Source organism: Lissotriton helveticus, chromosome 12 (assembly GCF_964261635.1).
Source record: "Lissotriton helveticus chromosome 12, aLisHel1.1, whole genome shotgun sequence".
In the NCBI taxonomy this organism is placed as follows: Eukaryota; Metazoa; Chordata; class Amphibia; order Caudata; family Salamandridae; genus Lissotriton; species Lissotriton helveticus.
In genome coordinates, this window is record NC_136073.1 from 688,311,485 (window position 1) to 688,329,236 (window position 17,752).

Genomic DNA, 17,752 nt, shown 5'->3' on the forward strand with positions numbered 1-17,752 from the left:
CAGATTTTCTACCGCACGTTGTACTTAGGGAGTCTCCTATGAGCTCTGCGCAATCTCTACTCTTTTCAGAAGTTTTCTTCAGGATTTCTCTTCAGAATTGTTGGCTGTCACTTCCAGGATGTCTGATAAGGAGAAGAAGAAGGCCCTTTTCAAGCCATGTTCCACCAGTGGCAAGAAAATATTGTTTGTTGAGGATAAGCATAAAGATTGTATTTATTGCCTCTATCCTGATCATAAGCCTGCGGACTGCAAGATCTGCTGCACCTTTTCTACCAAGACCCTCCAGGATCGTGAGGGTAGGCTTCTTACCTGGCTCCAGAAGTTGAAGTCCAGAAAAGACACAGTCTTCAGTGACAGTGAAGACTCTTCTTCAGCCTCATCTATAAGAAGGTCAATCAAAAGGGGTAGGTTTTCCCCTTCTCCTTCTATGGAGCATCTTTCTAAGGCCTCAAAAAAGACCCCCAGAGAGTCTGAGAGCCAGGGTCCGGTCGGATCTCCTCACCATGGTGAAAAGGAGAGGGAAGGACCATCTACATCTTCTTCTGGGATGAAGACTGATCCAGCCTTCAAAAGACCTTCTTCTCAGTCTTCTGGGAAGTCTGACAGAAGTTCCAAGTCGTCGACGACGCAGATGAAGGCTTCGTCGGCGAAGGATTCGTCGACGAAGGGGATGAAGCCAAAGCTTAAAATCTTACCGTCAACGGGCCCGTCCACGGTACAATCGACGTCGACGGGATCGTCGTCGACGACAGTGTCAGCGACGTCGACGAAGATGACGACGGCAGCGACGACGAAGAGTTTGTCGATGGTGGTGACGACGACAGCGTCGGCGTCGAGGGCTTTGACGACGACAACATTGATGACGACAACGACAGGAGTGTCGACGACGCTCATCTCGTCATCGATTGTTTGTTCGTCGACGAAGTCTACTACGTCGAGGACACCGATGACGGCAGTATTACCACATGCAGCTCCATCGTAGACGGGATCGTCGACGATTCTGTCATCGACGGAAAGAATTACTATTTCTATGAGACGAATTTCACCTGACATGACGTCTCCTACGAGAGTTACCTTGCCTCCAGCTCTGCTGTTAGAGGAGGATGATGACGAATTTGATGATGACGATCAGGACTCATATGGTTATGCAAACAGTCCATCTCAGCTTCTGGTTAAATGCCAGGAGACGGATTCCGAAGGGGAATACCAGCAGGAATGTGGGTATCATCATTCTGCCCAGCCACAACAGTATTCGAGGCAAGACATGGTGTATGTACCATCTTCTCTCTTGCAGGATCTTCACAACATGCTGCAGGATTACAAATCTAGATGTTCACAGTCTGCTGCTGTTCCGACTACGCAAGCCCTGCCTGTCCCTGCGGCTCCTGCAGTGGTTTCTCCAGAATTGCCGGCTCAGGTGACATCTCAGCCGCAGACACCGGTTCCACAGGTATCTTCGATACCACTGGACACTCATGATGATTCCTCGGATGAGGATCAAAACTTTGATGGCAGACCTGATCAAGGTGTAGAATGGGACAAGTATGTCATCCCAGACACAGCTTCACCATGTCCGGATCCGGTGGACTCCCCGCCAGCGGATATAGGGAAGTTCCATAAGCTGATGGAGAGAGCGGCTGGCAGATTCAAGCTACCAATGCCTTCTGTTACCACCGAATGTTTTTTATATGACTTTAAAGAGCCTTATAAAAAGACTACTAGATCTATCCCTATTGTCCAACATGTTTGGGATGAAGGCCTTAAGGCAATGAAGAATCCAGCGACGGTGGTCCTTGTACTACCGCGCCTCGACAACAAGTACAAAGCACCTGAGGATGGTCCGGCGTCTTTGACGGGACACCCAAAACAGGACTCAGTAATTTCTCAAGCGGCACAAAGGAAGTCACGCAACCCTTCAGCTCCTTTGACAACTCCTCCAGATAAAGAAGGCAGGAGGTTAGACAACGCCGGGAAGAGGTTCTCTTCAATGGCTAGTCTTTTGGTGCGGGCAGCAAATGCTTTGGCAATATTGGGCAAGTATGATCGCCAACTATGGTGTGACGTTTCGCCACATTAGGATCAACTTCCTCCAGAATCAAAAACAGAGGCGAAGAAGATTTTACAAGAAGGGGAAGCAACGTCAATGGAAATTATAGACTGTGCCATGGACATCGCCACAACAGCTTTTCGTTCATTGGCTGGTGCTGCAGTACTTCGTCGCCAGGGATGGCTCAAGGCGACTTGGTTCAGACCCGAAATCCAGAATAAGATCCTGGACCTACCTTTTGATGGAGAGACATTGTTTGGAAAGTTGATAGATGACACTCTCCAGGATATTAAAAAAGACACTGAGACAGCTAAGTCTCTGGGTACGCTTCAGTACCGTAAAGCTCCATTCGGAGGTTCCAGAGGCAAGAGTACCACGTACAGAGGCTCTTACCAGCAGCAACGGTACTCATTGTATGGCTCAGGTTCGCAACAGTACCGCCAGCCTTATCAGCAAAGACAAGGCCAGTCCTCGAATTTCTCAAGATCTAATAATAGAGGAAGGCAAACTCGCCAAGGACGTGAAATGTCCAAGAGACTATAGTGGCCTCCTGGCTCTTCGTACTGTGCCCGTCTCCGCAAGATCATCAGTAGGAGGCAGGGTGTCTCAATATCTCCCAAAAGCTTTCCCAACCTTGGAGAGGCAGGAAAAACTACAAACCATGTCGCTAGCCTTAAGAAGAAGAAGGTGTCTTTGAGTACGCCGTTACAAATCTCTTCTAGGAGTGATTTCTTCATGCATTCCTCTAATTCCACACTGCAGATTGAGGATGCGTCCTCTTCAGGAGCAGCTGGACATCCAGTGGAGACAGATTCACGGTTCATTCGACGACAAAGTGACCATCACCTCGGCAATGAGAAAAGCTGCCTTGTGGTGGACAAAGCAGGAGAACTTCTCCCAAGGTCTATCCTTCGTAAGCGATTAATCTCCTCAGGTTGTGACAACGGATGCGTCATTGGACGGCTGGGGGGCAGTACTGTAGGATCTGCATGTCAGTGGACATTGGTCGCCTCAGAACCGTCTGCTTCACATCAATCTCTTGGGACTCCGGGCAATCAAACTGGCTCTTCAAGCTTTTCTCCCTCGACTAGGAGGTTTGAAGGTTCTCATCCGGACGGACAACACCACGGCAATGCATTACATAAACAAGGAAGGAGGAACCAGGTCTCTCCCGTTATCTCAGAAAGCTCAAGAAATCTGGGAATGGGCGATCCTTCACGGATTTCACTGCAGGCGGAACATCTGCCAGGGATCTTAAACGAAAAGGCCGACAGACTAAGCAGGCTATCCTCAGTCAGTCACGAGTGGGAACTGAACCAGCGGGTTCTGGACAAGGTTTTCCAACAGTGGGGCAAGCCTGCAATAGATCTATTTGCCACACCGACCAACAAGAAATGCCGGTCTTATGCAAGCAGGCTTCACCATCAAGGATCACTGGGGAATGCCCTTTCGATAGCCTGGTCAGGTACATTTGTTACGCCTTTCCCCCCATTCCAAAGATCCCAAGACTTATCAGGAAAATCAAAGTGGAGCCATGCAAGATGATCTTGATAGCCCCTGCTTGGCCGAGACAGTTCTGGTTCACGGAACTCCATCTGTTGTCGCTTGTTCCTCCTCTTCCCTTGCAAACCATTCCGGACCCTCTCACAATGTCCGTGGGGCAAAGTTGGCATCCGGATCCAGCTTCATTGCACCTGACAGCATGGCTCCTGAGCAGCGAGAATTCATGAACCTTCCCATCTCAAATGAAATAAGAGAGGTTCTCTCCCAGGCTAGAGCTCCTTCCACGAATAAGACTTACCCTTTCAAATGGAAAAGATTTTGCATTTGGTCAGGAAAGAAGGTGTTGACCCTTTCTCTTCTCAACCTCCTCAACTTCTGCCTTATCGTTTGTCCTTAGCTAAGACGGGGCTGGCCCATTCATCCATAAAAGTGCACTTGGCAGCGATTTCTCGGTACAGACGTTCTGCGTCTGGACCTTCTCTTTGGTCTTCTAGGATAATTAAACAGTTTCTTAAAGGATTGTTCCATGTCTATCCCCCGGTGAGGCCTCCGCCTCCTACTTGGCCACTGAATTTGGTCCTCACACAGCTCATGAAAGACCCATTTGAACCAATACATCGAACGGACATGACTCTCCTTCTTGCCTTCACATCGGCAAGATGCATTGGGGAGTTGCAGGCTCTCACAATTCAGGAATCTTTTTTCCAATTCAAAAGGAATACAGTAATCTTAAGAACTAACCCGAGGTTCATACCCAAGGTGCCCTCGGACTTTCACTTGAATGAGCCAGTTATTCTTAAATCTTTCTTTCCTCACCCTTCCACACCAGCGGAGAGGTCACTGCATTCTCTGGATGTACAACGGTGCTTAAAATTTTATTTGGATCGCACCAAAGGATTCCGTAAATCTTCCCAATTGTTCATTGCTTTTGGTGGTCCTCGCAAGGGCCTCCCTCTTTCAAAAGAAAGTATTGCAAGATGGATTTCCAGTGCCATTCTCCATTGCCATTCGACAGCGGGTAAGCCGCTGACCAGCAGAATTAGAGCGCATTCCACTAAATCGGTGGCTTCTTCGACAGCTCTCTTCGCGGGAGTGCACATCAGAGACATTTGCAGGGTTGCGACTTGGAGCAGCGTGCACACCGTTACAAAGCATTACTGCTTGGAATCCTTGACACAGGAGGGCAAGGCTGTGGGCCAGGCAGTCCTGAGGAACCTCTTCCACTAATTGGTGAGCTTTCCTTTCTATCCCACGTTCCTTTTTTCTGCACATTTTGTATCTTCATGTAATGATGGCTATTGCAATGTATGTTCATGCCACAAAATGTGTTTTATTGCTGACTGCTTGCTACTCTGATACAAAAGCATGGGAATCTATGAAAGTTCCAATACTGGGGCAAGAAAACAAGTTACTTACCTCTAACTTTGGTTCCCCAGTATTGGTAACTTTCATAGATTCCCATGCGCCCACCCACCTCCCCGAGGAAAGCTCAGCCTTCAGCAGATATGATGACTGTTACACAACGGCTACGAAAATCTGAGGCTCTGAGGTTCCTTCAGGAGGGTTCTATGGGGTGAAGCTCTTCTGATTGGCTGATGCTTAGTTTGGTCTCTTTTACAAAAAGATGCGGATATGCTACAAAAGGGAATGAGGCCTAGGCCTTTTTCTTTCTCTTTTGTACCTACTGCTATGTTATTTTGCTACCGAGACTCCCATTCCACCGACGGGGAATGATACAAAAGCATGGGAATCTATGAAAGTTACCAATACTGGGGAACCAAAGTTACAGGTAAGTTACTTGTTTTCTTCCCTCTCGTGCCACTTTTCCCATTCTTTCTTCGACCTCCTCGTGCCACCTTTCCTGGACTGTTTGATTTTAAAAAAGTGTAATCTTCTTCATTTACAGCCTGAATTAGTCATCCAGAGAATAAGGCGAGTTTTGAACCCGAAGCCAGCGGATGCTATAAAGTCTGTGCCCCCCAAAGCACTCGTGGATAACTGCTACAGGGTCCTGGTGTTGCTCTACGAACACTCCTGTGAGTATTTCTGCAAGGGGAGGGTTTACACAGTCTGTTCCTGAACCCATCAATGGTCAGAATAAGGTGCAGGCAGGAGACAGGGGGTGCACATGGTGAGGTGAGGATCTGCCGCACCTGTAGTGTCAGTGTCAACATGTAGATGTCTCTCAGTTACTCGTCTGTTGTCTGTCATAAGCACCAAGAGGCCTTCTTGCTCTACACATACTTATGATATATTACCTTACTATACTTCAAGTCATGCTATGTGGAGTCCTAAGATGCAGACTGAGAGGAAGTGGGATGATTGTGTTGATGGACTATAGTCCGTAAAATATGGTTCGAGGCATATGTGCTGTAGATACACATGCTTTGCATACTCCTGCCATCTAGTGTTTTGTCCAGATGTTTGCAAGTTGTTTTTCCTCAAAGAAGTCTTTTCTAGTCACAGGATAAAGTGACTCCTCCTTTCGGTCATAGTTTGCATGGCCATCGACTCCATTACTAGATTGTTTTCTTTCCACCTTCAGGTTCTGACGTGTAGTGCTGTGCTCTGGGTCGAAACCGTCCCTCGGTGCACAATCCACTGTACCCTCAACGGTATTGTTATCATACGTGTTTCCCTCTCTCCGCATATCCATTCAATTGGAAAGTCTCTCATCCTCGGTCGAAAACATCGTGGGCGGCCTTCAAGCCTAGAAGTGTCGATCCACCCCTTTGCCGATGGAACAGACTCCGTTTAATTTCTGTCCTTAGTGCCACTCCATGTACCCTTGTACCGATCTATACCAGGTCTGCAACATGTGCTTATCACAGGAGCACAAGGAAAAAGACTGTGAGGCCTGTCAGTCGTTCAGAACATAAATGACTCTTTGAGATGCATTAAACCTCCCATGGATAATGATCTGAACCTATACCCTGCAAAACCTTCACTCCAAACGATAATGTATCCTATCTAGAGCTAATTTCCATGACAGCAGCATATCATGGGGTTACACTGCATAAAGAGGCCTGAGATGACGATTTTTTTATTTGATACACTAGGGTCTTCACACAGAGTTAGTCAAAGTCTCCCTATATTAAAAGGCATAACGAGAAATGCAGATGAGATTTTTAAGGACCCTGTTCGTGCACGTATCTTAACACCCAGGGTTGATATAAAATATAAACCATCACCCTCTGGTCCTGTTTTTATTAAAGGACAGCTCCCTCTAGATTCACTAGTGGTTTCCAACTCTCGTAAAAGAGCGAATTCACAGACCTCTGGGGATGCACCTCCCCAGATAAAGAATCTAAGCTTATTGGTGCATCTGGTAAAAGGGTAGCTGCTCAAGCCGCTAATCACTGGCGCATTGCCAACATGCAAGGCCTACTAGCAAGGTATGACAGGGCTCACTGGGATGAGATGGAAGGTCTACTTTAGTACCTCCCAGAAGAACACAAGAAAAAGGCACAAGAGCTAATTCAAGAAGGCAAACTCAATTCTAATTCTTCTATTAAATGTGCTCTTGATGCTGCTGACACTGAAGCCAGAGAAGTTAATACTAGCATTCTCTTACGTTTACATGCCTGGCTTAGTATTTCAGGTTTTAAACCAGAATGCCAGCAGTCTATTTTAAATCCTCCTTTTGACAAACAACATCTTTTCGGACCTCAGGTTGATGAGGTTTTATAAATGATGAAAAGAGACACTTGACGTGGCGAAATCCATGGGAGCACTTCGGACTCCTTCAAGCAGAGGCCCCTTTTGCCGTTCTTTCTATAGAGCAGGGCCTAAAACTACATCCTCAGACCCTAACACTTCCTCATATAGGTCCAACACGCAAACTTCTTCCGGTTGCGGCTTCTATAGAGGAGGGTACAGAGAAAACAATTGTAAAGGTCGGGATAAGAGCATGCCAAGACGTAACTACTCTTCCTCCAATAAGCAGTGACTTGCCTACACTTCCCCCTGATCAGTTAACACCTGTTGGGGGAAGACTTCAACAATTTCTCCCCATTTGGCAATCCATAACATCAGACAAATGAGTGTTAGACGTTATCCAGCATGGTTATTTCCTGGAGCTTACTAGCAAACCTCCCAATATTCCACCTCAGACTCACAAACTCTTGTCAGAGCATCTGCAGCTTCCCAAACAAGAGAAACAAGAGCTTTTAACAAAAAGGGCTATATAACCAACTCCATTACAGTACCAACGTTCAGGGTTGTACTCTGTATTTCTAATCCCCAAGAACGACGGTTCCTTAAGCGTCAATTTGGATCTAAGGATTTTATATATATACATACTTAAGAACATTTCCACATGGTCACGCTTCAGTAGGTCCTTCCACTGCTACAGCAAGGCGATTTTACGTCCACACTAGACTTAAAAGACACATACTTTCATATTCCAGTTCAGCCATCTCATTGCAAATACCTCAGATTTGTGATAGCAGGAAAACACTATCAATTCAGGGCACTCCTGTTCGGAGTAACTACTGCCCCCGGAGTGTTCAAAAATGTCTAGCAGTGGTAGCAGCATATCTCAGAAGACAACAGGTTCATGTTTTCCTATTTCTAGGTGCCTGGCACCTCAAAGCCAGCACACACTAAAAGTGTCTACACCACACTCAGACTACATTAGATCTACTCCACCAATTGGACTTCACGGTCAATGTTCAGAAGTCTCACCTTCAACCTTCACATATGCAGTCATATCTAGGAGCGACTCTAAACACTTGCACAGCTCTAGCCTCTCCCAATGTTATGTTAAATGTTATGTTAAAAAATATTTATTGAGCGCACTGCCACCGATTGGTTTCCTGGCGCTAAGAAAAACAGAGAGCGACACCTGGGGACGTGAATAGATGGGGATTTAGTGAAAAGCTTGTCTAAAGAGCCATGTTTTTAAAGCTTGCCTGAATGACATGAGGTCCGAGCTGGCCCTGATCTCAAGGGGAAAGGTGTTCCATAGGCGAGGTGCACTACCTAGCAGTCAGGACTTTCATGCAACTGCTAGGGATGATGGGATTATGCATTGCGATAGTGCGTCATGCAAGATTGCACATGCTTCCTCTACAAGAATGCTTAGCACGTCAGTGGAATCAGTCTTAGAGTGAATTAACAGATCTAGTGTTGGTAGACAAGCACACCCATCGCTCTCTGCAGAGGTGGAACACATCAAACTTATCAAAAGGGCGGCCGTTTATCGACCTTGTTTGACAGATCGGGCTAACAGCAGACGCATCCCTCACAGGTTGGGGTGCCAATCTTCACAACTTCACAATTCAAGGTCTATGGGACAACAAGTACAAAGCTTGGCACATGAACTATCTGGACCTTCTAGCTGTATATCTAGCTCTGAAAGCTTTTAGTCTCACCTCATAGGGAAAGTTGTCCTAGTCTGCACAGACAATAGGACAACAAAACGGGGGGGCATTCTCTGCAACTGTCACACCTCTCTCAGACCATTTGGCGTTGGGCAATTCATCACAGAGTTCATCTTCTGGCAGAGCACCTCCCATGAGTGGACAATCAGATTGCCGACCTCCTAAGCAGAAGGCGACAATAAATACACAAGTGGGAACTTCATCCCCAGGTTCTCCTTCCATACTTTCAAGAATGGTGATTCCCACAAATAGATCTCTTCCCCAAAGTGGACAGCTCAAAATGCCCAAACTTTGCCTCCAGGTTCCCACATCCTCTATCCAAAGGCAATAACCTATGGATTAATTGGTCATGAATATTTGCCTATGCTTTTCCGCCTCTCCCTCTCATTCAATTTCTAGTTCGGAAGCTCAGGCAAACATCCCTCACACTGATTCCAGTAGCTCCCACTTGGGCTTGTCAACTGTGGTTCACCACACTTTTAGAACTATCAGTAGTTCCACATCAACAGCTGCATCTCAAATTCTAGTCTTCTCACGCAGAACCATGGAGAATTCGGACACCCAAATCCCAAAGAGCTCAATCTAGCGATTTAGCTCCTGAAGACATAGAGTTTGGGTATCTCAACTTGCCACCAGAATATATGACCATTCTTAAAGAAGCAGGAAAGGCTTCTGCCAGAGCATGCAATGCAGCGAAGTTGAAACAATGTGTTATATATTGTATTAATAACAATATTGATCCACTAGATGCATCTACTCAAAATATTATATCTTACCTTCTGCATTTACAGCGTGCTGGTCAAGCCTAGACTTCCATACGTTTGTGTCTTTCAGCAGTAGCCACATATTTGCAAAACAGACAACATCTATCTTCGTTCAAGGTTCCAGCAATTAAAGCTTTTATGGAGGGCCTTAAGAGAATAATAACACCTAGGGTACCTCCAGCACCAGTTTGGAATCTGAACATTGTACTTACACGGCTAATGAGCCCACCTTTTGAGCCATTACACTACTGTCTATACGATTTCTTTCATGGAAAGTAGCTTTCCTCATTGCGATCACTTCATTAAGGAGAGTTGGTGAGCTACAGGCTTTAACCTTAGAAGAACCCTTATTTAACTTCATAAAGACAGAGTAGTTCTTCACATCAACCCAATATTCCTTCTTAAAGTGGTTTTTGCTTTTTATATCAACCGATCAGTTGAGTTGCCTGTGTTCTTTCCTCAATCTGATTCAGTAGCAGAAAGAGCTCTTCATACTCTTGATGTCAGAAGGGCGCTATTGTACTACATTGAAAAAACACTTTTTTTTGTTAGAACAAAACAATTGTGTTTTACATTTGCTACACCTCACAAAGGCAATCCAATTTCTAAATCTGGTATTGCAAGATGGATTGTGAAATGCATTCAAATATGCTACACTAAAGCTAAACAAACTTTATCTATACCTCCTAGAGCGCATTCCACTTGTAAAATAGGAGCGTCTATGGTGTTTTTAGGTAACATCCCTATAGCTGACATTTGTAAGGCAGCTATATTGTCCACACACCACACTTTTACCAAACACTATTGTGTGGATGTGTTAGCACGCCAACGAGCCAATGTAGGGAAAGTAGTGCTAAACACACTTTTTCAAACAGCTGCAACATCTACCTGTTAGCCACCGCTTTGGGATAATACTGCTATATAGTCTATGTAAAGCATGTATGTCTACACCACGCATGCCTCGAGCGAATTATGCTGCTTACCCAATAAGCATCTGTTTTTGGTATGTAGAGCTGTAGATTCACTTGCGCCACGGTATGGTGCTCTTGTACTTATAATTGTAAGTGCCAAAATATTGGGGAAATAGTATTGTTGACACTAATATCACCCACAAATATAGATTTTTTTATATAAAGTTTAAAATAGTAAATGTAAATCTTTTCATATAATAATTTCATATAAAGTAAATTAAATATATTCCTCTAATAGTTAATTCTATATAAATAAATATATACTTATATAAACACACAAACACATATTTGTGTGTTTGTGCTTATATAAATATATTATATATATATATATATATATATATATATGCACAATCAGCACTTTCTTGTACAGTGAATATTATATTATGTTATGTGCATAGCTACCTTACTCCATTGATATACCTCTTTTAGGTTTTACTGCTTCATTTTCTTTTAACCACCTGTTTTACAACAGAAATAACTTCATAATATATTCTGTGAATATAGAGAGTATTTGGATCTGCACAAAGAGCACTTTATTGTTAATTGGAAGGATGAACTGATACATTTGACAAAGTGCAATAGGTAATATATTTACAAGCTATCATCATAAGTCTAGTAAAATAGTAAGATGTTCCCTTCAGTAGCAGGATATGGTTCCTGGGAATACATTCCACACATTCATTGGGGATGAACCATTGGAAAATATGTGATGCACCTCACTGACAAAATGCAAAGGGAGCCTTATTCCCCTAGAACTTGATATAACTTGTAATGCTAATTACCTTGCCCATTGGAAATTACAATTAGTAATATCAGATACACTTTATTATGGATTAACGTTTTTAGGAACATCCAGAAAGTTTATTAAACAAATAGAGAGCAGACATCCCTCAGGTGGCTACATACGACCGTTGAAGAATGTTTTAATACCTAGGTTAAAGTCTGGGTTATTTTAGAACTTTTTCTTTACATATACTTTACATAAATAGCATACTTTATATGTGTGTATCAAATTATTTTTATTGTTTTCCTTCTCGTTCCTTGAGAATATTGAATTTAATATACATAACTACCTTGCCCCTACTTAGGGTTGTTAATACTTTACATTTGTTAATTCTACTCCTCACAATCATACTTAGAACCCTCGTTACATCATGTAAATATAACTGTGATTTCCTCACAGCATCATGGACATACAATTGTAACCCCCTAAAACTGTTCTTTGCTCTGATGTGTTATGTTTGCAATGATTACTTTGATGAGCATGTCACATTGCAAAGGATATATCCTGAGAAATTATTGGATGATTACATGTACTTTACAATTAAAAATCGTGTTGAGATTTATAATGTACTTCACACAACAGGTAATTGCCCTTGTACTAAATACACTTTTCAATGTAAGTAGGAAAAAAGGCAATGTGTAAATTGTTGTAACATTTGAGCGTGCACGCTCTAGTTGTTTTAACTAACACTGTCGATGGGCAAGCACTTAGTAATTTAAATTGAGTGGTTTCGCGCTAGGACTCTATGGTCGAGCTGAAGGCGGAAACGCCGAAATGAGTTGGCCGTTTTTTCAAATTTGTACACTGATGGTGGTTTCTCAGCACGGAAGCAGATAGTAGTGGCACTGGTGGGCTCGAGGTTGGATTACTGCAATGTACTTTATGCAGATGCCAACAAGGGGCTCACCCAGCGGCTACAAATTGTACAAAATGCCGCGGCCCGTTTTGTCCTAGCACTCCCCAATACTTCTTCTGCCACTATGGCCAGAAAGACTCTTCACTGGCTTCCTATTCAACTGAGGATTTCCTTTAAAATTCTTTGCTTAGCTTATAGAGCTCTGTCAGAAAGATCTACGCACCCTTTAAGCGCCTTGCTTACTCCCTACCAGCCGGGGAGAGCGCTTAGATCTGCTGAGTTGAACCTGTTGGTCGTCCCTCGAGCCAAAAGAGCACGATGGGGAGATAGGGCATTCTCAATTGTTGCACCAAAGCTGTGGAACTCTCTCCCCCTTAATATTAAGACACAGTCCTCTCTCTCCTCTTTTAAAAAGGCCCTTAAAACCTGGTATTTCATCAAGGCCTACCCGCAATAGTTGTATAACTGTATAGTGGTACTTTTAACAGCTGTTACTATTTGGTTATGCGCCTTGACGCCCATTGGGCTTAGTTGCGCCATATAAATTGCTTTTAATAATAATAATAAGTTTGTGTAGTGGAATAAATCATCAAACATACTTTCCTTATGTGCCGCTTTTCTTCTCTGTGATTGAAGACGGGGGGGCATTTTTATATATAGTTCCTACGAACTGCGTGCGAGTGAGCCATCATGTGGAAGGGTGGCGGAGCGGATTCCCACCAATGGGGATAGGGCAGGATTGACTTACTCAGGTGTTTTCAAGTCCTCCTGATAACTAACAGGCATCTGAGGAAGGCCGACTGAGGCCGAAATGCATTATGCCACATTTTTGAATTAAAGCATTTCCTAATCGTCCCCCGTTGTGGCCTCCGCTCTTTCTTCTGGAGGAGGTGTTGGGATATTATTTCACGCTTGGCCAGTAGCGTGATATGGAGGCCTCTGCATCATAAGTCGGCCACGGAGAAACTGGCTTCTGCTTCAGCGGGTTGCTGCTTGGTTCGAGGGATCGAATATCCGTGGCCCACCTCTACAATCCACGTAAGCAGCGAGTGGCGAGATGTAGGGCAGACTGCATTGCACTTCTACCTCCGCTCACACTGTTACTTGGAGCGAGGGGTTGATGCGGTGTTTGTGGACCGGAGGAGATGCTTTTGCAAATCATTTCAGGATAATGGACATCGAGTAACACCATTGTGAATCCTGCTTTCCGATATTTTCACTTTGAAGCGTATTTCCCCCTGCAACACTTACCGGGACTGAGTGGATTCCTGGGACATGTAGTTCCTACGAACTGCGTGCGAGTGAGCCATCATGTGGAAGGGGGGCAGAGCGGATCCCCACCAATGGGGATAGGGCAGGATTGACTTACTCAGGTGTTTTCAATGCCTCCTGATAACTAACAAGCATCTGAGGAAGCCCGACTGAGGCCGAAATGCATTATGCCTCATTTTTAGGTTTCGCCTGGCGTCGGAGCTCCTAGCTCCGCCCAGGAGAAATCTTATGTCCCTACAGTGTGTGGCTTAGTCCCGCCCTCTGTTCCATTGGCTAGCTCCACAAATGGAGGCTAGCCATTGGAACAGAGATCTGTCCGTCATGGCCGGACCAGATTCGTGGGCGTTCCTGCATTTTTTTCCCTCTCCACCCTTTTTGCATCGTCATCGGGCGGTGGGCGGAGTTTCGTTTTTTGTTTTGGTGTTTGTTTTCGTCATTATGCCGACCACGGCCGCCGGAAGAAGTCCAGGTGAGTGCCAGTTCCCGCTGTCCGTGTCCGCCCCCCCCCTCCCGCTGTCCGTGTGCCCGTGGGTGTTTGTTTTTTGGTTATGCTCATTTCTTTAGAGAGGTAGGGGAGGCGCCCAATCTGTGCTTTCCGAGATCTTCCCACGCGCCTGTTTTAAACACGTACGCAAGGGAAAGCTGCTCTGCACCGTCCGTAATTGCTCTTTATCCACTTCCCTGGTTCACGCGCTGATGGCGGGGTGGGGTCGGGACAGGGAAACCAACCGGTAGATCATAGCACAGGCCGCCTGCTTCCCCGATCCGATGTCTGCATCAGAACCTCCCGTGTAGCCGCCCGCCCCCCCTCCCGCTGTCCATGTAGCCGCCCGCCCCCACTCCCGCTGTCCGTGTGGCCGCCCGCCCCCCTCCTGCTGTCCGTGTGTGTCCGTGCAGGCGGCTCCGGTCCCAGCGTCCATGTCCCAGTGATCTGGCCTTAGCACACCTAGTTTTAGCTGTTGTAGTCTTGCGTTTGCTACGTTTATTTCCATGAAGCTTTAATACATTTTGCATACAACAGGTATGCAAGAGCCACAACGCCTTCTGCCTCCCGCTGTCCGTGTAGCCGCCCGCCCCCCTCCCGCTGTCCGTGTGCCTGCCTGCCCCCCTCCCTCTGTCCGTGTAGCCGCCTGCCCCCCTCCCGCTGTCCGTGTGCCCGCCCGCCCCCCTCCCGCTGTCCGTGTGTGTCCGTTCTTTAACTCTTTGCATGAGCGGCGGAAGAAGGGAGGATATTGCCAGAAGGCTGTAAAGTCCCTTGTCACGTTATGTTCTTGAGCCACTAAGCAGCAGACCACATGAGGTCATAGGAAGGGCCTGAGGTAACAATGGAAACCAGGCTTTAAAAGGACAGCTTGTAATTTCAGTCCTGCCTCTCAATGTGTCACTCATCACAAGATAGCATCTATATCTGTGAACTAAAAAAAGTTTAAGATCGAATCCAAACTTAAAATCAATGCTCTAATCCAATATAGATTGAAGAAATCGAGGCAGTAATGGACACTGTTAGCATGACCGTGCATTTGGATCAGCAGTACAGACATTACTGGTGAGTATCTTTTCCCGACCCCATCATCTTTTTTCACCTCCAACTTGTGGAACAGGTTATCAGACAGCAAGGTTAGTTAATGAGGTAACAACAGCGTGCACTTCAGTCAGACTTCACGCAAAGCCTGGCTGAAATGCACTCAAGCCCATACGTCTCATGCATCCTTCAGAAAGGTCAGATGTAGTTCATTTCTGGTAGAAGACAAACTACTCCCTTTGGTAAGTAAACCCATTACATTTGGGAGCTGCAGGTTGGCCTCAAGCATATAGCCAGTGAGTGGTAGTATGCTTCGAAGACTTCCCACCCTGAAAGATGTTCGCCAAAGGAATAGAAGCATCAACAAGGCCTTTCATTTTGTCTCTCCGAAGTAAAACATTTCTGAAGCTTTGAGACACAGATAAGTGGTAATAAATAGGCACTAGCAGCACAACCTTGTCTCACACACACAACAGGTGTTAACAATAGGAAATCTTGTAGTATAAACTTCCCTCGCACAAAAGGACAAAAAGGGACATATGTTTTAGGTAAGAGGTGATGGATGGTCCAACACCGCTTGACACGGGCGGATGGTGGGATAGTAACGTCCCCTGACTCGTGTACAGCTGTGTCCTCTCTCTGCATGGAGTACCCATCTGCAAGCATCTGGTATCCTGGTTTTTGAACTTTTTTAACTTTGCTCCAGCTTCACGCTAATTTAATGTGTGCTCGAGGGCCTAGGCCTGTTCCTCAGACAGAAGTGCAGTCCTGGACCACTAGGCGCGCACCAAGTGCGTTCTTTTTAATGACAGCAGACTACCGTCATTGTCTTAGGTGCTAGCATGGAAGGTGACGTGGCAGCATGTCAACTTTCATTGGTCATAGTCCTGACCAGCCCTTATCTGCATAACGGGAGCGGTGTCCTACTGACCCACTTAAGTAAAGGCCTACTGCCTCAAGCCAGACTCAGATCTTTGTGCTAACATCCCAGTATGCATGCGCCTGTGTGTGTAATCAGTGTGATAAATGCATCGTGAACAGCTAAGTGAACCACAGTGGAGTCAGTATACAGGTTCCATCTTGCGCAAGACAGTGGCTTCGCGCCAGAGACTCGGAGTACCTTAGTTTTGTAGTGTGTAGTATTACATTTGAAGCGTATTCAATTACTTTGGGCTCAATCGAGTTATTACATTTGCAGGTGTTTGATGAATGCTTAGCTTGTCGTACCACTACACTAGCCGGATTGAGATGTCTGCGCCTGCCCGTTAGAACTACCACTGACAGTAAAACGTTGAAGGGGTTGTGCTTGGCCCAGTTTGCAGATCCACAGTACAACGTTTCCAGGACATCAGAGGCAAATGACCACTGGACTATCGGCTGGGGCCCAGGAGCCCAAGCTTGCCCCAATGCAGGCAAGCACAGACATAAAGAGCCTTAGGCACAAGGAGCACAGGTACGGCGATCCAAGCAGAGGGGAAATGAATAGAAACAGGGGGCATGGATTAGGAGGCAAAAAGAAAGTGAGTGCAGGTAGATACATGGAAAAAGAGGTTTAAGGGCTGTCCACAGGATCATCAGGAACAGAGGAAGCACAAAAGGTGAAATGGGAGACATAAGCAGGGAGGCACATAGAGGCACTGAGGTTGAAGTGAGGAGGAGTTGGGGGAACTCAAGAGCTGTGCAACATACAGAAATCGACTCCCTTCTCCTCCTCTGTCTCCACCTCCCTATTCCGCACTCACCTGGGAAGCAGCATGCTCTTCTACTGTATCTTTAACATCTTTGTTTAGACCAAATCCCAATTTTAAGCCCAACCCATGTGAATAAGTGACGTACCCCTTTGCAGCCCCCCTTTCCATGCACAATTCATACACATCGTTTTGAAAATAAACACATCTGTGTGTTTTTGTTTTACATAGTACTTTTAAAAAATGTTACCATTCAGTAACACTGTAAAGAGTAGATACAGTCTATGTAGTCTGCTCAACGCAATCGAACCTTCGGGAATCTAAAGACTCGGTTGATCTGATGTGTTTCTTAATTTTCCTTTTAAAGTGAAATAAAAATAATTCTAACTAAACAAAGGCTAGCCTGGCAGCAACCAGAATTTAAATGTGTGTGATTTAGATTGCTTGCGGGTTAAAAGAAATTAACCACCTTTTGAGTGGGTTATAGGAGATACTGTATTGTGCAAAGCATTGCTTCTGGCAAAGCACCCACTGCAGACACGTGTTTATGAAGCAACTCAAGTTACAAAGCTGGTGTCATAACACGTGGTTATCGCGCGTGTCCTGAAAAAATACATGTATGATCTGTTGAACGTTTACAATAATCCAATAATAGCTCAGACAGTTAATGTGACAATATGTCACTAATTAGAATCATGGTAAAGATCACGAGCCTTGTGCAAACTACACGTGCCAAGCTGTGATCCTGGTGCATCTTCTCAGTTCATTATGTTGACACTGTTATGTTGTTCCTTCTTATCTTACATCTCTTATGAGGTGCTGACATCACTTGTTTAGAATAAGAATGCTTTTAGAGTTCTGGGAATAAGAATGTACTGAGTATTCCAGGTCAGTTAGGACCTGAAGCTGGTTGTGGATGAGGCGATTAAACTGGACTCCTTACTTTCATTGGCCTCTTTAT

The 17,752-nt window shown here is 45.3% G+C and overlaps 1 protein-coding gene across 4 annotated transcripts in view; it reads left to right on the forward strand.

Moving 5' to 3' along the window:
• IL34 (interleukin 34) overlaps positions 1-17,752 on the forward strand; it is a 920,960-nt gene that overhangs the window by 694,537 nt on the left and 208,671 nt on the right. For 3 of the 4 annotated variants that reach the window (XM_078671356.1, XM_078671358.1, XM_078671357.1), the window contains exon 5: positions 5,457-5,586. The exons of the other annotated variant lie outside the window; for it this stretch is intronic. In XM_078671356.1, coding sequence (XP_078527482.1) covers positions 5,457-5,586 — 130 coding nt within the window. The remainder of the gene's footprint in view (positions 1-5,456; positions 5,587-17,752) is intronic. 4 annotated transcript variants of the gene reach the window in all.